This window comes from Cebus imitator, unplaced genomic scaffold, assembly GCF_001604975.1.
Source record: "Cebus imitator isolate Cc_AM_T3 unplaced genomic scaffold, Cebus_imitator-1.0 Scaffold548, whole genome shotgun sequence".
Classification (NCBI taxonomy): domain Eukaryota; kingdom Metazoa; phylum Chordata; class Mammalia; order Primates; family Cebidae; genus Cebus; species Cebus imitator.
This window is the reverse complement of record NW_016107863.1, coordinates 1,058,947-1,083,170: the sequence shown is the minus strand read 5'-3', so window position 1 is coordinate 1,083,170 and position 24,224 is coordinate 1,058,947. Positions and strand designations below refer to the sequence as shown.

The following is a 24,224-nucleotide window of genomic DNA, read 5'->3' as shown; positions in this document are numbered from 1 at the left end:
AACTAACCTACACCCTTACAAACCATCAGCGGGCTGGGCGTGGTGGCTCACGTCTGTAATCCCAGCACTTTGGGAGCCTGAGCCAGGAGGATTGCTTGAGGTCAGGAGTTGAGCCTGGCCAACATGGTGAAACCCCATCTCTACCAAAAATACAAAAAATTAGCTTGGCATGGTAGCGGGTGCCTATAGTCCTAGCTGCTTAGGAGGCTGATGCAGGAGAATCACTTGAACCCGGGAGGCAGAGGTTGCCGTGAGCCAAGATCGCACCACTGCACTCCAGCCTGGGTGACAGAGCAGGAGTCCATCTCAAAATAAATAAATAAATAAAAACCATCAGTGTCATAAAATACAAAGAAAGATAACTGAACTGAATGTAGCACAAGATCTTGCATTATGGAGTTTTCTTTTTCATAAAGGACATTATTGAGAAAATTGATGAGATCTGAGTAAGGTCTGTAGATTAGATAATAGTACCGTGTTGGGGTTAATATCCTGATTTTTATAACTGTACTTACTATAGGTATATAAAAAGAATGTCTTGTTTTTAGGAATAGGCATCAAAGTATTTAGGAATATGGGAGCATCCTGTCTACAGATTACTCTTGAATGGTTCAGGAAAACACGATACACACACACATATGTATATATAAATATGTATAAATATATAAATTATAGAGACAGTGAGAAAAAGGAAAAACAACAGCAAAATGTGAACATTTGGAGAATCTGTGTGAAATATATTAGGGAATTCATTGTCGTATTCTTGCAACTTCTCTGTAAGTCTGAAAGTATGCCAAGATTTTTAAAAATAAATTAAAGCAAAAAGGGGATTGGTGGTTGCAGCTCTTCCAAGCATTAGCACATCATTAGGGCCCCCTAGCTCCTGAGTTTGACATGCCTTTTTCAACACTGAATCCTCTCTCTATCCTGTAGGCAATGGATGCTATGTGTCTGGTGCTGTTCTTAAAGCCTTTCTATGTATTTTCCCTCCAAAATCTGTTGACAGCACTGTGAAATAGATAGAATTCTAATTGTCATTGACAAGTTACTCAAGGCTGAGTAACTTGCAGAAGATCTCAGAGCCAGAAAGTAGCAGAATGAGACTTGAACTGGGGCTTCTCTACCTTCCTCTGCTCTTCTGTCTTTTCCATAGCTGGGAATCATATGTCCCTCCCATCACAACCCCTTGAATGTAACTCTTTGTTTCTGGGTATTTACAAATCTGAAAGCATCCCTGTCAGTGTCATCACATGACGTGGATTCACTGAATTGATTTCCACCAAGCTATGTTATCTTGCTTTGCTCAATGGGCCACCTTAAAATCGTTCCGCCTTCCTCAAACTATTGGATGCCGGTTAGGGAAGCTATTTCACTAAATCTGTAAATATGAGATCCTTTAAGCTCTTTGGCGTAGTATGAGCAATCTCTAGCATACTCCGAGTGCTGTTTTGTCAGAAGCCCCTCCTGGGCCATGGTAAACAGTGAAAGCAGCCAAGATGATCACCTCCCTTGGCAGGTCTTCCTCCTACTCCCTCTCTGTTCCAGCTGCTATGATGGAAGGTGGCACTTCTTCTAAAATGTAAATGCCTCCAGGAGGACCCAGTTTAGTCTGTGAAATTCAACACTGTGGTTGTATTAGTGCCTTCACAGAGATTCACTGCTTGCCAGCTAAAGAGATTGAAAAGGACCCAAGATAATAGATTCAAGGAGATTATGTAGTCCTTGGATGATGCTGGAGACTTACTTCCCGTGGTTTTCAATGCTTGGGATGAAAACCTAGTGAAGATACAGGAATTCCACTGTGGGCTTGTACCAGTAATATAGCTCCTCAGCTGTTGTCAACAGGAGCCAAGTCCCGGTGGTAACATTGAGGGGGGCACACAAAATGTGTTCTGACATAACAACCTCTGGGAGGAATTTGATTCCAGAGTTGACAGTAATCAGGGAAAGATCATAAGGAAAGAGCTTGAAATTTCAATGAAAGGAAAAAAAAAAAACAGAAAATACAGAAAGAAAAAGTAGAGGACCTGGTTGATTGGGATAGTTTGAATGGGCCACGGGAAAGAAGACAGACACCCTTCAGTGCAACCTTGCAAGTTTCTATTTGTGCCGTAACCTCTCCTCCACTGGTGAACTATAAGACCCCTCCTTCGAAGTGGGTTGATTTAGGGAAAAGCCAAGTGCTGGTGGCATAAAAGAATCAGGACATGCCATCTTGCCCTGAGCAATAGAATTTAATTTGGAAGAGGGGTAGAAATGGAGGCTGGCTATGCAACTGCATTAGCTTCCTTTTGCTGGTTATGCTGTGAAATAAACATCCACACAATCTCACTGGCTTCCACAGAAAAGGTTTATTTCTCACTCACACCACATTTGGCTGTGGGTCAGCTGCAGCTTTCCTTCCCGTTCTGGTTTGGGCTCAGATGTGCTTCAGAAGTGTAGGCTGAAGGCATAGCCCAATCTAGAACTAGAACATGGTGTTCTTACGGGAAAGAGGGCAGTAGCAAGAGGGATGGTGAAACTCATGATACCTCTTAAAACGTCTTGCTTACAGTGAACATCACATTTAATTGGCCAAAGGCAGATCTCCACTGTGGAATTTAAAATAAATCTCTCTGGGGAGAGGAGGCAAAGGACTGTAGGCTATCACCATCTCCAGAAGAGAGAAGACTTTATATCTCTCTAGAAGCCTCTTTAAAGTAGCCAATAATCATTCTTTAACCCAAGTGCCTTTGCTCAGAAATCATTAATGCCAAAAGCATAAAAACATTTGTGGAACACTGTTTCCTGACACTCATGCTTTTTAATATTCTGATTACTGTGCTTACTTGTAGAGACCCAGTTTTCAGAGTTGTGGAAAACTATGAGCCCCTCTGGCTCATAGCTGTCAGTAGGCATGTATAGCTGACATGTTGAGGCGAGATCCAAAATCTAACTTCTCCTTCTCCCTGCCTGGGTGACATTATCATCCAGAACCTCTATTTCTATGTTCAATATCACATCTGGAAACTCTTTATGTTTTCATAGACTTTCAATATGGAAACAATAGTTACTAAACAAAAAATCACAATTTGGATATTATAATATTTCTTGCTTCATTAGCCCTCAATATCTTATCACCTACTAACATAATTTATTTTGTCTCCAGGACTTTTTAGATGCTATAATGGTAAAGACAAGAGCTGACCACACACAGTTGCATATATCCGAGTCAGTGCATGCCTATGGGTTTTAATATCCTTATATTGAAATGTGCTACTGCTTGTTTTTCAATATCTGAGACACTCATGTGATTGTAGAATTTAAAATATTATCCAGTAGAAAAACATGTGATTGGAAAAGGTGCTGTCCAGTTAGCAGGTTGACTGATGATAGATTTTCTTGGATGCCTCTCCTTCCCCCAAAAAGCAACTTCCATAAAAATAATTTTATGAAAGCTTCCAAAATGATGCAAAATAATACTGTTCTGGAAGCTAGGAATAGGGATTGGTATATCTGACTCCAGAACTGATTACCAGGATAAAAGTGCAATCGGACTCTGAAGATCAGCCCAGACCTCTGCCTACCTGCACATTTCACCTGCCCTCGATAGCTCCAGGCCTGCTCCAGTCAGTCTCAAAGCCTCCGCTTGCTCCTCTCTTCCTATACTTATTGGAGCTCTCCAAATCCCAAAAATTCAGGAAAGCTGGAAGTGGGTATAGCAATTCAGTGGGCATAGTCAAAGCTGTGATGGCCACAATAGAAAAAGGCAGATTCAGAGAGAGACACATGAAAACAGATTATAGCTTCTGGTATGGGAAAGACAAGATGCTTCATGTCACCCAAAAATAAGCTTTGTCACAGGCAGCAAGACGAGCAGGTAAGGAGCAGCCAGCTTCTCTCTGTAGTCTGTAAGAGCAGGTGCAAAACAAGCAAAAGGTTAGCCACAGGCTTTACAAATGACATGCAATACCGCCCTGCCAGTGACAACTCTCCCCTATCTACAATTCTGCCAAATTCTCACCACCTACATCACTCCCACCCTGTTCACACCATCGTGTCTGGCCTAGATTCTTGCAAGGTCTCCCAACTTCCTCCCTCCTCTTCCTTCCAGTGTGTTTTTAAAGCAGCAGCCAGAGAGCCCCTGCTCAATGCCAGCGAGATCATGTCGCTTCCCCACTCAGGGCTCCCCAGTGACTTCCCACCTTGCAATGTGTAAACAGCAGAGTCCTTCCAGTGGACTCAAGGCCTGACGCGACCCGGCCCCTCGTGACATCCCAGGTTTATTTCCTCCTGTCCTCCCCTTTGTTCCCCATGCTCCAGCCACACTGGACTCTGCAGTTTCTCAGGAAACCCAGGTGCTCTCCCACCTTGGGCCTTTTTGCCTGGAATATTCTTCCCTTGGGCAGGAATAGACACCTCCTTAGCTTCCTTCAGGTCTTTACTCAAAGTCTCCTTATCTTTGAAGTTTTTCCTGGAGACCCAGGGAAACCTTCGTCTCCTGCCTACATTTTAACATTTCGCTTCTCATGTGATGTTTCTTGAAATCGCATGGTCTCTAAAGTGTGCATTTTACATATTTGCCGTGGTTTTGGTTGCCCTCTTCCCCTCAACACGAGCTCCACAGCCAGGGCCGGTAGGCTGTGCCGCTCACTCACATGTTGCCGGAGCCGCAGTGCCTGTGTGCAGTTGGCCCACCACAAACATTTGCTGAGTGAATGCATGAATGAAAAGCCCCCTCCACATGAGGCCCTGAAAGGAACTATGTGCACAGCAAATGAAACAAGTGCTGAGTAAGAAGTCACCCTTTATGACCACCTGGGTCTCCGTGCTGGCCTCTCCTCCTTATCTCGTTGCCTCAAAATAGTGAATCACCAGCAAATCCAGCCAATCCCCTGCCAGACCCATGGTCCAGGCCCAAGTCTTGACTGCACTAGTTCCTTGGAAGCTGGCCGGAGCACACCTGGGGCTGGTCAGGTCAGGAGAGCCTCCCCTAGAACTGGCAGAGCCACATCTAAGGGAGCCTGGAGCTCTGTCCCTGGGGACCCTGAAGGAAGAAGTAGAACCCCTGCCCCCACACCAAGCACCTTACTTGAGGTGAAATCCACAGCGGGTACCCCCTGCTCGGAGGAGTGGCCACAGGGGGAGGAGATTTGGCCTCCCATGATGGGGGACCTCTGTCCTCCCAGGCGGCACTTCAGACCAGGAACTGTGTTTAAAGGTAATACTTGGAAACAAATACTAGGCTGATAAAAGACAACAGAAGGGAATAAGGGACTATTATGCTTTAAAAATGCAGAATGAAAGGCCGGGCGTGGTGGCTCAAGCCTGTAATCCCAGCACTTTGGGAGGCCGAGGCGGGTGGATCACGAGGTCAAGAGATCGAGACCATCCTGGTCAACATGGTGAAACCCCATCTCTACTAAAAATACAAAAAATTAGCTGGGCATGGTGGCGCGTGCCTGTAATTCCAGCTACTAAGGAGGCTGAGGCAGGAGAATTGCCTGAACCCAGGAGGCGGAGGTTGCGGTGAGCCGAGATTGCGCCATTGCACTCCAGCCTGGGTAACGAGAGCAAAACTCCGTCTCAAAAAAAAAAAAAAAAAAAATGCAGAATGAGACAGCATTCTTGGCCAAAACCTACGATAATTTCAGAAAACATTTTGAACTCAGGAAAAAGAAAACATGGGCTACAAAGCAGCAAGGACTTTGTGTGACCTACATGAAGAAATCTACGAAGATTCATTTAAAAAATCAAAACAGGAATTTAATACATACAGAGACATGGTGCTCCTGGATGGGATAACTTAATGGGCAACACTTTCCCAGATTCATTTCTTAGTTTAATTTAATCCTGCTAACAAAATACGTGAGTTTTTATGTTCTGGAGGATGGCCAGTGGGTCTAAGTATTGGACTCTAGTGGCATCTTCGTAGGGAGCCCTGAGTGTGGGTGTGGGTGGCATTCTCCTGCACACCCAGCATACTCCCCTGGGTCCAGAGCAACCAGCTCTCTGGATTCTAGATGGACAAAAATGCAAACCTGAAAAGAGACCTTATTTAAAAAATTAATGAAGGGCCGGGTGCAGTGGTTCAGGCCGGTAATCCCAGCACTTTGAGAGGCTGAGCGAGGAGGATCACTTGAGCCCAGGAGTTTGAGAACAGCCTGATCAACATAACAAGACTCCATCTCTTTTATAAAAATGAGAAAACAAAATTAATAAAGGGGCACCTGTACTACCCGATGTGATAGATATAATACACATATAGTACATAGGTTTATATGCGTTAGTCCATGTATATACACACATGCAAACACTAAAGCTCCATGTGTGGGCATATGACCAGAAAGACCCATGGGAGTAAAGTCCTGAAACAGACACACATTAATAAGAAATTTCATATACTATGATATATTAAGTGATTACTTAATATATATCATTATTTGCGTAATTACTTAAATTATTAAAGGATTTGGAAAACTATTCCTGGGGGGAAGCTAGAATGAAACAGTGTGAGCTCAGTGTCTGAGACAGGTCCCAGTCAATTTAGGAAGTTACTTTTGGCAAGGTTAAGGCTGCACTCATGATGGTGTCAGGAGGTCCTGAGGACATGTGCCCAAGGTGGTGGGGCACGGCTTGCTTCTGCACATTTTAGAAAGACATGAGACATCAATACATACAAGATGTACATTGGTTTGGCCCGGAAAGGGGGGAAAACTGGAAGCAGGAACCTCCAGGTCATAGGTAGATGAGAGGCGAAAGGTTGCATTCTTTTGGGTCCTTGATCAGCCTTTCACTGAATATTCAACTTAGTCTGGCTGAGTGAATCTGCATTTTTACATAAACAATAGGGCACAGGAAGCAATCAAATATGCATTTTTCTCAGGTGAGCTGTGAAGATCAGCTATCAGTTTACATTGCCAGGGTGAAATTCAACAGAACTGTTTTAGGGTAAAGATCTTGAGGCCCACAAGAAATTTCCTATGGGCAAATTATGAGGGAGGTTTGTGACTTTCTAAAAATCTTTGTAGCTGCCTTATTTAGGAATAAAATGGGAAGCTGGTTTGCCTGCCGTGGTTGCCAGCTTGACTTTTCCCTTGGCTTAGTGATTTGGGGGTCCCGAGATTTATTTTCCTTTCACAATAGTAAATGAAACAAAACATTAGCTATACCCAATGATAAATTTCAGAAAGAAGAGACTATAAAGGTAAAGTGAAAACTAGGGAAGAGAAGGAGGGAGAGAGGGAGAAAGGGAGAAAGAAAGGAGGGAGGGAGGGAGAGAGGAAGGAGGGAAGGAAGGAAGGAAGGAAAGAGAATGAGAGAAAGAGAGAGAAAAAGAAAGGAAGGAAGGAAGGAAGGAAAAAGAGAGAGAGAAAGAAAGAAAGAAGAAAGAAAGAAGAAAGAAAAAGAAAGAAAGAAAAAGAGAAAGAAAGAAGGAAAGAAAAAAAGAGGGAGGAAGGAAGGAAGGAAGAAAAGAAAGAGAGAATGAGAGAAAGAAAGAGAGAAAGAGAGAGAAAGAAAAAGAAAGGAAGGAAGGGAAGAGAGAAAGGAAAGAAAAAGAAAGAAAGAAAGAAAGGAAGGAAGGAAAGAAAAGGAAAAAGGAAAGAGAGAAAGAGAAAGAAAGAAAGAAAGAAAGAAGAAAGAAAGAAAGAAAAGAAAGAGAAAGAAAGAAAGAAAAAGAGGGAGAAAGAAAGAAAGAAGGAAAGAAAAAAAGAAGAGAGGGAGGGAGGGCAGGAAGGAAGGGAGGGAGGGAGGGAAGGAGGGAGGGAAAGTGGACTGTTTGCCTAATGGAAGCTGGGGCTTCAGAGGTTCTGGGGAGAAGGGACATTGCCATCAGTGTCTTAAAGGTATTTCTGACCAAAATAAAATGTAACTCACTGGACAGGACCTGCCTGGAGCTCTTGTCTGTAGCCTTTATGTGGTTTCCGATGTGCCAGGCACTGTTCTGAGTGCTTTACACATATTAACCCATTTGATCCTCACAATAATCTAGCGAGGAGGTGTGTCTTCCCTCCTGAGGGGCAGGGACCACACTAGTCTTTGTGGAGTGGGCAACTGAGCATGGGACTCTGGACCCAGGTGACTGGCTCTGAATCTGCCTCTGCTCCTTACTGCTTGCACGACATTGGGCATATGACAGCGACTCTCCATGTCTCAGTTTCCTCCTCTGTAAAGTGCAGACAGCCATAGCAACTGCCTCACTAGATTATTGTGAGGATCAAATGGGTTGATATGTGTAAAGCACTCAGAACAGTTCCTAGCACATGGGAAATCACATAAATGCTAGCGATGAGCATTCACCACTGTATCTGCAGTGTCCAAAACAATGCCAGCTATGTGGGAGACAGTCAATGCATGTTGGGTGACTCTGAGCCTGCTTTGCTAGATAACACCTCTCCAACTCCCTAGGAACACAAAACCCCACCCCTCAAGGATAACTGGTGATGGATTTTGAAAATAGAGGCAGAAATGCAGTTCACCAGTCTTTTTTTTTTTTTTTTTCCACTTGGAGCCTACAAAAGCGCTGAGTAGGACTTAGTCTGCTTGCACACCCATGACAGGAAATAAATGAGATACTGAAGCCAATGGGAGAGGGCCCTGGGTTGCTCAGGGCAGAGTGAAGCCCGTACGCTTTGCATAATTCTGCCCTATCATATTGCTTTTTGTACATGGATAATATTTTGATAGTCTGTCACTGAAATCTGTTTTTAATGAAAACACCCTGGGATTAGCTATTATTCTTAGAAGACGGCTTTGTTGTGGAGTTATTCAAGGATAGAGTTCTATTATGTGTGTTTGCCCATCACAGATGTACCTCGGATGAAACATGAAGGTTAGGGAAGAAAGCAAACAGCTCTGGGCTGAGCAGCAAGAAAGCGCTGCATGGGGAGGGATGGAACTGGTGGGGAGGGGTCCCAGCTCACGGCCGTGATGCTGGCCCCAGAGTGGGTGCTGGACAGAAGCTGTCCCCACCCCTGTCCTCACCACCTTGGCTCCAGGACCCAGCTTTACTTCTCACGTGACTTTTCTTTCTGGTGCTCAGAATTGGAGTCTGAGGAGTAAGGCATGGGGAGGAGGGTGCCACACCCCCAGGTGGTCATATTTCTGTTGCCTGGCTATGGAGTTAGAGCTGTTCCCCTAGGGACAAGCTGGATATCTTCGGACCAGTCTATCAGGTTGGGAAGAAAGTGTCAAATGGGAAGTTAGGGAATGTGGAAGTTCAAAGTGAAGGCATCTTTCTTTTCTCCCTGTGTGTCATTGTTTAGTCATGGATACGCTAGAGAAGTGAATACATGTGTGAATGAATGCAAATGAAAGATATGTGAGTAAAATAAATACCTTAAAAAAGGAACAGCTCACTGGCTACACCACTAAGTTCATGCTCTTCAAGTAAAGCCTGGTCTATTTGTCAAAGCCTTTTTTTTTACCTCTAATGTAAGAGGGAGGATCTGTCATAGTGAAGGGGCCTGGGAGTTTGGAAGGCATCGTAAGTCATTGCTGACAGAAAATAATGCTATTGACTCAAAAGAGATCTCCTCCCAGGAAAATGAATTCACTGACAATAACACCATCATGTTATATGACAGTAAATTTCGTATCTCCGGAAAATTGGCATTGGATCAAAACAAGGGACCGAAAGAAAATAGATTGGGACAAAACAAAATCAGTCAGACCCCAAGTCATGAGGAAGGCATCCAGGTCACAAAGTTCAAAGCAGAACTTGCAACATGAGACCAAACTGCTGCTTCCCTGGCAAGCTGTCCAGGCTGGCTGATGGCGGATGAATACATGGGGCAACACCCGCAAAGGGAGACGGTCTGGTGAAACTCTTCATCCACCTCCTGTGCTGTCTCAACAGAGAATAGTTTTATTAAATTAGCAAATATAATTTTCTGCTCTCTAAGAAGAATGTTTTTTAAAATCCCCTTCAAAATATGTACAACTGAGCTTACTTTGCCATTGCAAGGATGTTGTCGGGTGTGACGTTTCTAGAATTAACCACATATATGGCAACGTTCACCCAGGCTCTTCTTTCCCTCATGTACCAGGTTGGTCAGTCTGTCGGCAAATACTCATCAGATGGCAAACACCGGGCTAGGGTCTTTGCCTGAGAGAAGAGGAGGGTTGGGGTTTTAGGTCACTGAAATAGGAATTGTATGTCTTTAAATATCTCTGCAACTTGGCATCTCCTGCTGGAACTCAACAGATCCTAAAGGCCAATTGTCCATACTTAGGACAACTTAAAATAATTCATAGTCACAATGGTAGTCTTTTGTGAGGGCAATTGCCATAGCTGACCAGCTTTCTGGGGATATCAGATACACCCACTTAAAATAAGTGTAAATCATTTTTAAATATCACAAACCCCCTTTGAGGACCAGCCACTCCAGGGCTTCTTAGCTGTGATGTCCTGTTAGAGGCCCAGCCCTGTAGGGATACATCCCCCCAAAAAAGGCAGCATGTTGGCTGGGCCTCCCTCAAACCATCCCATAGAAAAGAGAACCTTACCCTAACCAGGACCTCATGCTTTCTTTTAGGGTGAGGTTCTGAGGGACCTTTCATCATATTGTTTGTTGTCCGTATGACTTGGATTTTCAAAAGCAAATGTACTTTGTTTCTATAATTAGGGAAAAAAGTTATTTTTTAAATGTCATCCTTTATATTGCTAGCTTTTATGTATTCTACCCATGAACGATCTTGACCTCTTCCTCAAAAAATCCTCCACTTATCAGATGACAGGCTGAATGAAAGATGAGGGAAGCAAATAATGAAACAATTTGTTTTAGCCTATGATGAATCACAGTGTGGTCTGAAGAGTAACGTTGTGCTTTCTGTTATTTAGTTTTTAATCTTAGTTCATTTGGGTAGGGACAGATCAATATTGGCCCTGGAGTAACATCCTGCTTGGTTCATTTGATTTTTAATAATCCTTACTCTACTCAGGTGACCTAGTGACTGTGGCAGAGCATCAGGCCTCGGAGGTGGTGTCACTGCCAGTCAGTATTGATGAGCAGTGACAGGCCCTGTCGCATGATTGATTCCCAGGTCTCTAGAGAGGTGCCAGGGGTTTGCAGGGCATGAGCAGGGGGCAGTAGCCAGGACTATGGAGGAGCTGCCTCAGGCAGGGCTAAGCCTCCAACACCACCCCGCTCTCCTGTCACTGTGCTGCAAGGGTCTGCAGAGGGACCCTACCATGTGACTTCCTGCTACCCTGTGCTAGGCACTCCTAGAGGATTTTCCCGAGGATCATGGCCACTTGAGTTCAACAGAGGAACTGGCTGTGTATAGCTGTGTATGAACCGGTCGTGCCTTTCCTGAAGGAAGAATCATCTAATCTCAGGTTATTTTAAAGTAGTACTTTGTTGATTCCTGATACAGTCCCTTGCCATTTCCTGGGAATTTCCTCTACTTGAAATCTGTGCACTCATGCTGCTATCAGGTCAGACCCCTTATGGCAGAAGTGAGGGGCCGTGCAGATCTGTGTAGGTGAAGACGGGCTGAGAGCAGGGAGTAGAAGCACTTATCAGGCGGCTTTTGTGTAGACAGGTCATTTGCTCCCCATCTGATTATTTAATTTCCTTGGGCTCCAGTTTATTCCTGATGGAAGAGGGTTCCATCAGGTCCTCTTTGGTGGGGTGGGGTAAGTTTTCAGGATCTGGAGCTAGATCGTTTTGGACCCCATTCACTTTCTTTATAAAGTCTCCACTTCTGCCCTCATTCCCTTTTATTTCCAGAGTCACACTTCACAGTTAAACAATTAGTAAACTGGAAAGTGAAATACACCAGTATCCCCAGTGCTAAGTGCTAAATAAATAGATAACGTCTGAACATCCCATTTGAGTGGTCTTTTTTCCTCTTCTATTTACTCTCCTTATGTACGTGTGTGTGTTTAATTAATTGGATCAACATTTGGCTTAGGACAGTGAGCACACCCTGCACCAGGCTCTGTGCTCAGTGCTGAGGATGGCAGTCCCAGCTCCCAGAGAATTCGGAGTCAATTTTGCAAGATAGACATTAAACAAATACATACACAAATAGTTCGTTAGAATTATTTTTAAAACTGTCAAAATATAATAACTACAGGGTACTATTCCCGGGTCTCTGTCATGGGGGAAGGGGAAGCACGGGGAGGCCAAGGAGTGAGGGGATTGGAGGAGGAAATGCCAAGGGAAACTCAGATCAGGCAGCAGGAACAGCACACTGGAGTCTCCAAGGAGGGAGAAATAAATGCCTCTGGAGACCATCGGATTCCCAAGTGGCCAGAATGTCACAGGTCAGGAGGAGGGCGGGCCAGATCCACTTCGCATGTTTGTATGAAGTAAGTCTCAAACTGGTGTTTAGAGTTTTAGCCTGAAGGAAGTATGAAGCCACTAAAACAAGGGAGGTGACATCAGGTTTCCTTTTTCAATAAAGCATTCTGTCTATTGTGGAGAATGTATTAAGAGCAAGGGTGCAGACAAGGAGGCCAGTGAGGCTCCATGGGAGTTGCGTGGGAGAAGGAGGTTTGGACCGTGCTAGAGGAGGCAGAAATGGTGAGAGGCAGATTAATTCTAGAACCATTAAAAGGTAAGAGCAGATGAACTCAGTGCTTGGTTGGACAAAAAGGATAGAGAAAGAGGACTGGAGAAATAATGCTGTCCAAGTTCCTGACAGGGAGTTCTAAGTAGCAGAGGAACCATGACTAAGGCTGGGCTTTTAAGGGAGGCTCAGGCTTAGGCATAAAGATCCTGAGTTTTTCTTGCACGGTGGATGGGTGGCTGCGTGATGCTCCAGTGGATGGGGACTGGGCTTGGACATCAGATGAGTGTTCTGAGCTATTACAGAAATCAGGGAGTTGTTGATGTTCATGTGGTAACCGAGGCCAGAGGCAGGGACATGGGCCTATTGTGTTTCTCCTGCATCTTTTCCTGGTTGGCCCTTCTCCAAGGGGGAAGGCAATGCAGGGGAGCCTGCAAACGGGGCAGAGCTGGGGCAGTCTGAGAAGCAGCCAGGAAGCCTGTGGCCACAGCAGGGAGCGGGAAGGAGCAAGGTGCTGCACGGCACACATCACCACTGAGAAGTTCATTGGCGTCCACCAGGGTATTTGACACAGAGCAGGATCTCAGTACATGGGTGTTGAATTCTCTTCCTCTTCTATTCCGATCTGCTTGGACCAGGCTTGAGAACATAATCTCTGCACCCAGAATGCAAGCTTGCTACTCGTTTCTTACACGAATTCATTTGTCAGCAAAGCTTCAGGTTTCCTCGGGGTTTGGGAATGCTGACATCATAGACTGCTTTTTTTCTGGAATCAGGGATATTGATTATTTTCATGGTGACTGTAGCTCCAAAGGAAGATGAGGTTATACAATCAGAATAAAGACTCATGAACCAAAACAATACCCTGACAGATGATGCCATCTGCAGCTTCCCCATGGCTGGCATCTCTGCTCAAGTCCTGCATGCTAATTTTGGATGTGGTAACTCTAAAGTGCCAGTGGTGTGTCCAATGGTGCTAAGTTGATTGTGGTGACAGACACTCAGCAGGACAAGTGGAAGGGGACGGCGCTTCTTGAGTCCTTCCCGTCTGAGTAAATGCCCGAGGGAGTAAGGGCACTGAAATAGGCAGTGAATTTTCAGCAGTTTAATTGTAGCTCCCCTTCCTTTGTGGTTGAGGGAGCTTCAGGAGTGGATCATATGTGAGGATGCTTTTAGTAGCTTTCTCAGATGGCTGGGAGAGCAGAACTTCTCCTTCCCCACAAACACCCACACCAAATCCTTGTTTCTTGAAAAAGAAAAATAAAAGATTTCTAGGCCCATGAGTCTCATTCCTTAAATTTTAAAATCAAATCAAATTACTTGTGGCACAGAATAATGTTGCTTGTAACTTTATCCACTTTATCAAAATGAGTGTGGTCCTTGTGTGATTTTTCCTTTTGCACGTCGGTTGCCCAAGCCAGGTATCTTGGCGGGGGTGGAGGGAACAATGTTGTTTGTGTGGGTAATGTTGCTGATTTTGTTTGCTTGGGATACACGCTAAGTTAACCTCGTTGGACTTTTCCCCAGGAATTGATGCGCGTACACGTGGTGGGTCATTATGCTGCTGCACCTGTGTAGTGTGAAGGTCAGTGTGCTTTTCTGATTATAAGAAACCATCCATGTCATTCCATTATAAACCCACTCCACTCATAATGGAATGTGCCTCTCAGCCCAGGGCCGCTGCGGCTGCCCAGCCCAGGAATTATCTCAAGTGTGGCCGGACATTTGAGATCCATCACCCTCCCTCCCCACCACCTGCATCCACCCCAGAATTTGACTGTGCTCCATTTTGAGATGATGTTCTTTGCATGTCGAGTCCCCCTTGTGTGATGTGAACGTACAGTTGTTACAAGTGAATTTGTACCTGGAAACAGTCTATGATGCTACTTCCAGAATTGCAGCTGAGAGCTCCACTGTCTATGGGTAATTGCTGTGCAGTTGATATGGACAGACGGAAATAGACCTTGAGACAAGAGCAATGGCTTCTCCTCCTGACTCAGAGCCAGGTCATCCTCTGGGAGGCTGATGGCTCATTAGGATGGGCCCTTGCAGCTGGGTGGCTTTTCCTGGAATGCTTTCCACCAGCTCCCCTAAGATGTTCTGCCAAGGCCCCCTCCTTCCTCTGTGTCATTGTTTTACTTTTGGTGACAGCCCAGGTTTATAATCATCACAGCTCACATTTACTGGCCACCATGCATCATGGTTTGTGCCGAATGCTCTTTCCCCATGAGCTCCTCTCCTGAGAGGTAGGTATGATCATTTTCCCTGTTTGATGTATGAGGGAACTGAGTCATAGAGGGTTGAGCGACTGCTCTGGAGTCTCCTAGTATGTAAGTGAGGAGCGCTGATTCCAGCTGAGCTCTGCCTGTAAGAGCTGGAGTCCACCTACTGGGCCCTGTGCTGCTCGGGTGATACCCAGCCAATCCTGACATGAGGCTTTTCTCTAAAAAATAAATAAAAGCTCACATTTGCATAGCACTTTGCAAATTTATTAAGCATATCCGCATGCATATTCAGCTAATCCTTGAAATAACCCTGCAAGAAAGAGAGGGGCGTTGAGATGTTCAGTGTGTGCCTCGGTACGTGTCAGCAGGCAGCAGGATGAGGCCACGCTCACGTGCAGAGGCAGCGTCTCCTCTGCCACAGTGCCCTGCTGCTTACTCATGCAGAGGGCAGCTCTCTTAATTCACAAGTTCTGCCTAATGCACTTAAAGAATGAGCATAGCATGGGTTGGATTCAGGAGACATTAAATTAGAACTTAATCCCGTGCTGCCAAACATCCAGGGACAGGCTCAGCACACCCGCTTAAATTCCCCTTTATCTCCTTGAGTATCCCAGCGTGGTTTGTGCTCAGGTGCCACTTTCTCTGTACCATTTTCACACCTCAGCGTTCAGCAGAGCCTTGATTTCCCCAGTTCACTCGGCTTACTCCACCCTCCAGCCATCCCTTGGAGAAGGTGTAACTTTTGCTAAGAGAAGGTTTTTTCATAGTCCTCAGTCTCTCTGCATTCCCCTTGGACTTCTGTGTTTTCTCTTTGGCTTTAAAGATAGAGTGAGAAGTATTTTTTAAATACCAAGTAGTTCCTTCTGGGTGCATTTCACATTCAGGAAGAATGTCCCTTCTTTCTTCTTTCTAGGACTAGTGTCCTTGGGAAGTTAGGGCTTCTCCGTCCTAGACAACCTCAGCTAGTGGCATCTTCAGATACAAGCTTTGCCTTGAAATAACACTCCTGGAACCTAACAGCAAAGCCAAATATGCACACAGATCATCATAGGGGGTTTTATTCAGTGATCCAGGAAACAAGGCCAGGTATTCTCCCCTGACATTTATGTGAGTTGAGTCCTCACCCGGTAACATGAAAGAGAAGACTGGGATGCCAGCTGATGCTCTCAGGGACTTAGCTTGTGAAGCAAAACATGAGCCTGAGTACAGCCTCCTGCAATGACACAGGGAAACTGAAAGCACAGGATGCAGCCACTTTATTTTCAGTTCCCTGGAAGGTAAATGCAAAGCTCCTTACCCCAAGCCTTACTCCGTAAAGGGAATCTATGGCCCCATAACTTCAGTTTCATGTAAATCTTCAAAATTCAAAATAATCCCAAGGTTTCCTACACCTTCCTCTAATATTTTATAAGAAGATTCATCACGCTCTGAAATGAGTCTGCAGCACTACTAGCTGGACTTGTAAAAACACCTGAAATAAGCTCTGGAGGCTAAGGCAGGAGGATCACTTGAGGCCAGGAGTGTGAGACAGCCAGAGCAACATACCGAGGTCCCATTTCTACAAAAAAAAAATTTAGCTGGGCATGGTGGTGTGTGTCTGTAGTCCCAGATACTGAGGAGGCTAAGCAGGGAGAATCACTTGAGCCCAAGAGTTCAAGGCTACAGTGAGCTGTGAAGGCACCACTGCATTCTGGTCTGGGTGGCATAGTAAGACCTCTTGCCTCAAAAAAAAAAAAAAAAAAAAGAAGAAGAAAAGAAGAGAAATAAACTAGACATCGTTTAGTTGACCACTTAATGTCAGTGTATTTTCAGCTTCTAGAATGATCTTCAGCAGGATGGATGCTCATCTCTGGAAGAGGCTGAAACAGGAAAGAATTTTACGCTATAACCACCGGTTCTCAACCAGGGGTACATTGCAAACCACCAAGTCTAGCTGTGCATGTGGAGCCTGCGTACTTGCACACTGAAAAGGTCTCTGGGTGATTCTGGCATGCACTCCTGGTTGAGAAACACTAGCTAGACCTGACGGGAACTAAGCCTCTCCATGTCTGTGAATAAGAGAATGGAAAAGAAATCTGTGCCGAAGATCTTTATGCTACAAAAACAAGTATCTTGTCACCCAAAGATGGCTTTCTGAAGCCTATCAAAGGTCCTTTTTGGAGCAAAAACAAAACATACATTGCAAATGACTGGCATCTCTGTGTCTGTTGGGTCCCCTGAGCAGGCAAGAGAGAACTAATGCTCGTGAAAGGGAAAGGGAGAAAGTAGGATTGTGTGGGGCTGCAGCCTGGCAGAGCCTCTGCCAACCCAATGGACCCTCAGTAGCAAAAACTGCCTGTTCAGAGACCCCGTGTTGGGTGGCAATGGCCCTTGCACTCCCACCTGGCTTAGTGTTAGGCCAAGGTACCCTAAAAAGAGCCTGAGCACCCCTCCGAACATAGGTGGAGTGAAAGGAGTTGGTGGCTGGAAGCTGTCAGCTGACAGCATCCTGACAACTGGGCAGTGAATCCATTCTTAAAAGAGAAAGCATAGCTCCATATCTGCTATATTCTCCAAAGACTAGAAAATCAGTTCCTCTGGGCTGTTCAGGGTTTAGCTCTGTTTTGACTACAATGGCAAGGTGTAGTCCTTTGGTGGAATTTACTGCCTTGAGGTAGAGGAATGAAGGAAGGACAATGGAATAAATAGGCAGGAAAACTTGGTTCCTTTGATTTCCATCTGTTTAGGGCATGTGCTAGATAGCAGGACATGGAAGAATAGGGCACTAAGATTTGAGGGATCATAATAACTTCTCATGTAGAAAGTGGAGCCCAGGCCAGGCACAGTGGCTCACGCCTGTAATCCCAGCACTTTGGAAGGGGGAGAGCAGGAGGATAGCTTGAGCCCAGTTCTATACAAGCCTGGGCAACATCGCAAGACCCCGTCTCTAATAAAAATTTAAAAATTTAGACCGGCACGGCAGTGCACCTGTTGTCACAGCTACTCTGGAGGTTGAGGCAGGAGGATTGCTTGAGCCCAGGAGTTAGAGGCTGCAGTGGGCTCTAATTGTGCCACCGCATTCTAGCCTAGGCAATAGAGTGAGATGCTCTTGAAGGAAAGAAAGAGAGAGAGAGAAAGAGGAAGGAAGGAGGGAAGGAGGGAGGGAAAGAGGGAAAAGAGAGAAAGAAAGAAAGAAGGCAGGGAGGGAAGGAAGGGAAGGGAAGGGAGGGAGGGAGGGAAGGAGAAAGAGAAAGCAATGGAGGGAGGGAAGAAAGAGAAAGGAGAGGAGGAGAGGAAGAAAAAGAAAGAGAGAGGAACCCAGTGAGGTTGTGTGTCATCGGAGATCACCTAGAGACGCGGAGGGGGCTCAGGTGGAGCCCCAAAGCTCCTGACGGCACACCCCTCTTGTCATATCAGTTTCCTTCACCCCAAACTCTACACAATAAAGAAAATCTGTGGCTCCAGAACTTTTATGTTCTTGCTTAAATCTTCCAAACTGAAAGTGATCCTAAGGTTCCCTACACCATACCCAACCCCACCACATCCTTCGTCTGGACACATCCTGGGTCTAGAATGTATCAGGAGGCAGAGGTGTCGATTTTCAGGCGTCTGAAGCCACAGCCAGCTTCCCTAAACTTCCACTGTATCTCTGGCTTTCGTTTATAATGCTGTGCAGACATAAATTGACAAAGTCATGAGAAGCCTCTCTTCTAGCCCTGCAATTTGTCATCCTGGCAGCAACAGAAAATCAGGACATCATTAATTCTGTACACTTACTGATTTGGGACCTCCATGGAAAGGCTGGCTGCTTTCCTCTCCCTCCTCGTTTTCCTCCTCCTCCTCCTGCCCCTCTCCCCCCATCTCCCTGTTCTCCTCCTGTTTCCCCTCCCCCACCTCATCGTTTTCAGGGTCTGAATCCAAAGAGAAAGGGGTTGAATCTGCGTGCACGTGAGGCCACGAGCTCCAGACCCCACCGACGTAGGGCCCGCCCTGCCTCCCCGCTAGCTCTTCTCCAGCCACTGCCTGAACTCGGCTTTCCTGGACCGTAGGGGGCAAGTAGTGTGGTCCAGCACTGCCCTGGGTGCGCTGAGTCATGCCCTTGGCAGGGTCGAGGAGCTCCCGCGAGGAGACCAATCGCCTGGCGTGAGTCTGCTCCGGGGACTGCTCGCCCTCTGCCCGCTCGGTGCTGGGCGCCGCCCGTCCCCACCTCCGTCAGAGCTCGGGTCATCCGCAGAGCCTCGGCCCCGTACCTGGATGCGACTCCGCCACCCACATTTTCCCAGCAGGAGGCAGCAAGCTCAGCACAGAAATAAAACTGTCCTGCTGAGTCGCTCACAGCCTGTCCCAGTCACTGTTCCGGAGCGTCAGGCTGACGCAGCGCCCCTGGAGGACCACGCCGAGCGGGCCGCCAGCCTCGCCCTTAGCCATGCCCCGCAGGACCCGAGCCGCCAGCGCACGCTCCGGGCCATTGAACCACTTCTGAGCCCGCACTTTCAGAAGGCGCTCTTGTTTTGAATACCTAGTCGGTCCTGCTCTTTCAAAGTAAGTGCTTTTATCAAGGGCCTGGACTGTCTTTTAAACATATATATTTTTTTCTCACTTGTACATTAAAGGGAAATGTATTTCTGTCTAGAAAAGGAGACCGGGAGAGGAATGAGACTGTGCAGTTTTCAAGGCTTGGTTTAAACTAGGGCATGCACACTGCACAGCTATTTTCTTCAGGCAGCATGTGGCCGAAAAACATGCGTGTGTAGCTGACTGTTTTGAGCTTTGTTTATTTTAAGTACTGATACTGAGGGATTTTGTTCAAGCAAAGGAGTACCAGCTTTATATGCAGCCACAGATGCCTCTTTTGCTTGATAGTGCTAGATTTAGAGCTCAAAATTTTCCTTTTCAGCAAGAACTAGAAGTTCCCTAGTAGTATTTTTTCTCCTCATGCCTGTTTGCACTGTGCAGAATTCTTAGAGAACACGGCTTTGCATATGCTCTGCAGCGGCCTCAGGATAGCACTGTATGTCAGCAGATATGGGGGCCCGGGCCTGTTTGCTTAGCTGTGCTTTCTTAATGCAGGTTCTTGCTTTACACGATTTCAAACAATAACAGTATTTTCATGATCACAGCTGAATATACACCACAGATGGATGTGTATTTTTCTTCCTCTCTTGAAGATTTTTTTTTAAACCAAAACACACACACACACACACACACACACACACACACACACAAATACAAAGTAAAAGCGGATTTGGGAGCATTTTATTCCTATAAAAATTTTTGGATAGGGATTATCCTGTGTCAGTCTGGTCCGCAGCAGCCTCATGAACTGCTCTGAATTAGATGTCAGACCTTGAAATGAGGGGTCTGTGGACCAGCTCAGCCTGGGTTGGATGTTGTAGATGGGAGCACGAACCAGTCATTCCTTTCAACTGGGCCACTATTTATTGAACACCTACTGTGTGCCACATACAGTCAAAGAATGATAGATACAACTGTTAGCAAACAGGTCTCGGCCCCCCTGGCGGTTTTATTCTAGTTGTGAGGAGGGGTGGCAGAAAGTGAAAAACCCACATGCGTGTAGAACACAACGTAGAGCCCTGGAAGTGCTAAGAAGAGAGGGCAGGGGAAGGAAGGTGGAGAAGACAGCGCCAGGGACGCCCTGTGTGCGCCTGCCCTGTCTTGCACCTCCGCCTCTGGGTACAATCCAAAATCCCATGCTGTCTCTCTGAACTTGCATAAAAACAGCCCAGAAGTCACCAACGCTATGCTCCCTCGTGAGTTTATTTTATTTGGCGGCCAGTGTTTTTTGGGTTTGATTTTGTTAATGAATTTTTAAATAACAACAGGAAATTTTATATAAAAATTCAGAATCTTAGCTCCTCTTGAGAAAAATTAAAAGATCCTACAGTCCTGGGCCCACCTTCTACTTGGCCACAGAGCTGAGTGAGGAAGGCCCTGTTAGGCCAGAGGGCATATGACCTTCAGGTCATCACAGCTCCTATTTAGCTCACCTCCTCTGAAGGCACTTGTGTTTTTGCCTGTCTTGATGGTGGCCCTACAATCGTTCATTACTTCTCCCGGGACAACAATGCATCTGGTGTCAGGGACCCCCCCACTTACTCAATGGGCCCTGTGGGTGCTTTCTCTCCCGGCTTTCTCTCCCAGTCATTTTATGGAGGTTTGCCTCTCCTTGAGGCCTGCAGGGGTTTGCGAAGGTGCTGCTTCGCAAAAATCTCTATCAGAGTCCCAGGCCAAGTCACAGAAGCCGTCCATCAAAGAATGAGCCCTGTCCTTCTGCAATCCTAGATTTCTTTTCCCTAGCCTAGTGGGACAGGGAACTGAATGTGGATGCACAAAATCTAGTTTCTTTTTTTTGTTTTTTTTTGAGACCGAGTCTTGCTCTGTCACCCAGACTGGAGTGCAGTGGCACAGTCTTGGCTCACTGTAACCTCTGTTTCCTGGGTTCAAGCAATTCTACTACCTCAGCCTCCTGAGTAGCTGGAATTACCAGCACCTGCCACCACGCCCAGCTAATTTTTGTATTTTTAGTGAAGACGAGGTTTCACCATGTAGGCCAGGCTGGCCTCGAACTCCTGACCTCAGGTGATCGGCCCGCCTTGGCCTCCCAAAGTGCTGGGAGTACAGGCGTGAGCCACCATCCCTGGCCACAAAATCTAGTTTCTTTGTATTCATTATACCCACAGGTATCAATAACTAAGATGCTAAATGACTAAGATGCTCTTGGAGTTAGGGGTTCATCACACTCCTGTCTGGTTAAAACCCAGCCTATGCTCTGCTTGTTTCATCTTTTCTCCCTTACACAATTCCACCTACAAAGACTTAGACTCTGTCTTTCCCAAATGGAATTAGCCAAAGCACATGTTATTTTGCTCCACTTACTGTTTATTTCCATGTGGCTGTTCAAAGTAGAATACTATTACCTTACAGGTAGGGGTGGGACCTCAGCAATCGGAAGGGGCAGTGTCATTCATCTGAGCGGGACCCGATGCTCCAGGGGGTACATTCCACAGGGTCCTTGGCTTGCGTTGTAAGAATCCCACCATCCAGCAGTATCCTCCTCCTGTCTCCGCTGATTCAACCAATGTTGGTCTAGGATTCACTCCCTGAACATAAAGAATACTTCCAAGTGTGCATCACTGTCAGAACCACACAACTGCGAGCCCTCTCCTCAGCATTTAAGTGTACTTTTTACTTAACACTCATCACCCTTTCCTACTCAGTGATAGGTAATAGGTTCTCTTCTGGGCAATGCCTTGCCCTGCTACTTGAGTGTTTCTTCATTTCAGTAGCTCACCTAGGAGTGTCCTCCCCAGCTTTCTGTCCCCAGTCAGTATCCGTGCCTGGATCAGGGAATGAGGATCAGACAGTGGGAAGCTGTCTGATCCTCACTCCCTGGCCTTGTGGTTCTTCTGAGAGTGGATCTCTTCACAGCTCTCTTAGGGCCATGCTTGCCTATCCCCAAGAACCAGCAGCTTTAGCATCACCTGGGAGCTTGGGGAAGTAAACTCCGGAGCCCACTCCAGAAATGCTGAATCAATCTCTACACTTTAATAAGATTTCCAGGTAATTCATGTAGACATTTAAGTTGGGAACACACTGGCTTATACCATGGCCCAAGCCATGCATAGGCTTTCACAGCTGCCTCTGGGCCCACTGATCCCAGCCTCTCATGAAAAACTACCTTTACCAATGTACAGATGTTATTTGATCATTGGTTATGAGTTCCCACTGTCATACCCATGCATTTTATAATCTTCATCACCAGTAGTTAGACTAGCAGTTGGTCAGACTATAAAAGATCCTTGGAAGCTGAGCCATTCATTATAAGACACCTAAATGGTTACTGGGGGAAAGTAATCTTGCAGTGTAATTTAACAGTAGATGTAGAATGTGAAAAAACTAAAGTCAATAAAAGACAGTTGTTGTTAAATAGACTGTTAACTGCCAATCGAACAAGACAGAATAGTGGTTAAGAGCTGACACGGGAGTCCAGTGGCGAATCCTGGTTAGAATTCAGCTTTGCTTCCAGCTGCATAACCTTGGGGAAGATATTTAGCCCAGTTATTTGCAACTCCATCTGCTCAGTAAAATCATCTGTAGAGCTTGGACATGAATTTTTAGCTGCTTGGGATTTACCTAGTTCAGTAGCTGGTCAAGGCTCAAGCATCTGCACGTTTTTGTTGTTGTTTGTTTGTTTTGAGATGGAGTTCCACTCTTGTCACCCAGGCTGAAATGCAGTGGCGTAATCTCAGCCCACGGCAACCTCTGCCTCCCGGATTCAAGCAATTCTGCCTCAGCCTCCCAGGTAGCTGGGATTACAGGTATGCGCCATCATGCCCAGCTAATTTTTGTATTTTTAGTGGAGATGGGGTTTTACCATGTTGGCCAGGCTTGTCTTGAACTCCTGACTTCAGGTGATCCACCCACCTCGGCCTCCCAAAGTGCTGGGATTACAGGTGTGAGCCATCGTGCCGGCCCACATCTGCACTTAAAAAAAAAATCCTCGTCATTTTGATGCACAGCCAAGTTTGAGAACCACTGGCAACCTCTTGGAGCCTCTCCTTCCCCCTTTCTTGAATGAGGATGGTAACAGAGAAGCCTCTTGAGTTTTTGAGAGAATCAAATAGTAGCATGAAGGGAGGGTCCTGCCACATGCCTATAAGGTAGTTGTTGCTCACTCACTGGTAGTGAAGATGACGTGATGATGGTGGTAATGGTGATGGCGAGGACACGGGCTCCATTTACACACCCCCTGAGTAAACTCAAATCTAGCCTCCTTTTGTCTCAAACACAGGCCTTACTTTATATACACATTTGTTTACAAGCCTACAAACATAGATTGTCAGAATAAACCCTATTATTTTCTTATGGCTGCTGGTAGCTCTGTTCTAGGTTTGATTCCACCTTTTACTAACTCTGACCTAGGTTTGTTCGGTATCTTCAGTTTTCCAAGGGCTTTAAATATGTCATCAACTTTGGCATTCCCTCCAATGTTAAGAAATGTGAAGAAATAACACATGAATACATTCATTTTATAACTGAGGAAACAGGCTTAGAGATGGGAGGGGCTTGCTTAGAGCTGCCCATTGTACAACGTGGAGTGAGGTTTAGATCTCTGAGTCTGTGCTGACTGCTGGTCTTTCTATCTGAAGCTCATATTAAGGGAACGTTTCCAGGCAAATCTCCTTGATTGACTGGTAATGAACATCCCCAGATTAGATGAACAATTGCCTGGGAAGCGTCTTTGTTTCCTGAGTCAGGCTCCAATTTAGTCTTATCTTCAGGTCTTTTCAAATCTGAGGAGACCAAACACAGAAGATCTTTTTTTTTCCCAGTGGAGAATCAATGACCACTGAGAGCAAAATAATGAAGGCCCGCTTAAGTGAAAATAACACAGGTAATTGTTAGAGAGAAGAAATATGGCATGGCCCACTAACTCTGTATTGCAGCACTCATATTTGCAATTTTTCATGAATTCCTTCAGGTAATTAATTTTATGAAATA

At 45.8% G+C, this 24,224-nt stretch overlaps 1 protein-coding gene across 10 annotated transcripts in view; it reads left to right on the top strand.

Moving 5' to 3' along the window:
- HECW1 (HECT, C2 and WW domain containing E3 ubiquitin protein ligase 1) overlaps nt 1–24,224 on the top strand; it is a 453,917-nt gene that overhangs the window by 113,376 nt on the left and 316,317 nt on the right. For 4 of the 10 annotated variants that reach the window (XM_017515382.2, XM_017515385.2, XM_017515381.2 and 1 more), the window contains exon 2: nt 14,026–14,083. The exons of the other annotated variants lie outside the window; for them this stretch is intronic. In XM_017515382.2, coding sequence (XP_017370871.1) covers nt 14,057–14,083 — 27 coding nt within the window. In that variant the 5' untranslated portion in view covers nt 14,026–14,056. The remainder of the gene's footprint in view (nt 1–14,025; nt 14,084–24,224) is intronic. 10 annotated transcript variants of the gene reach the window in all.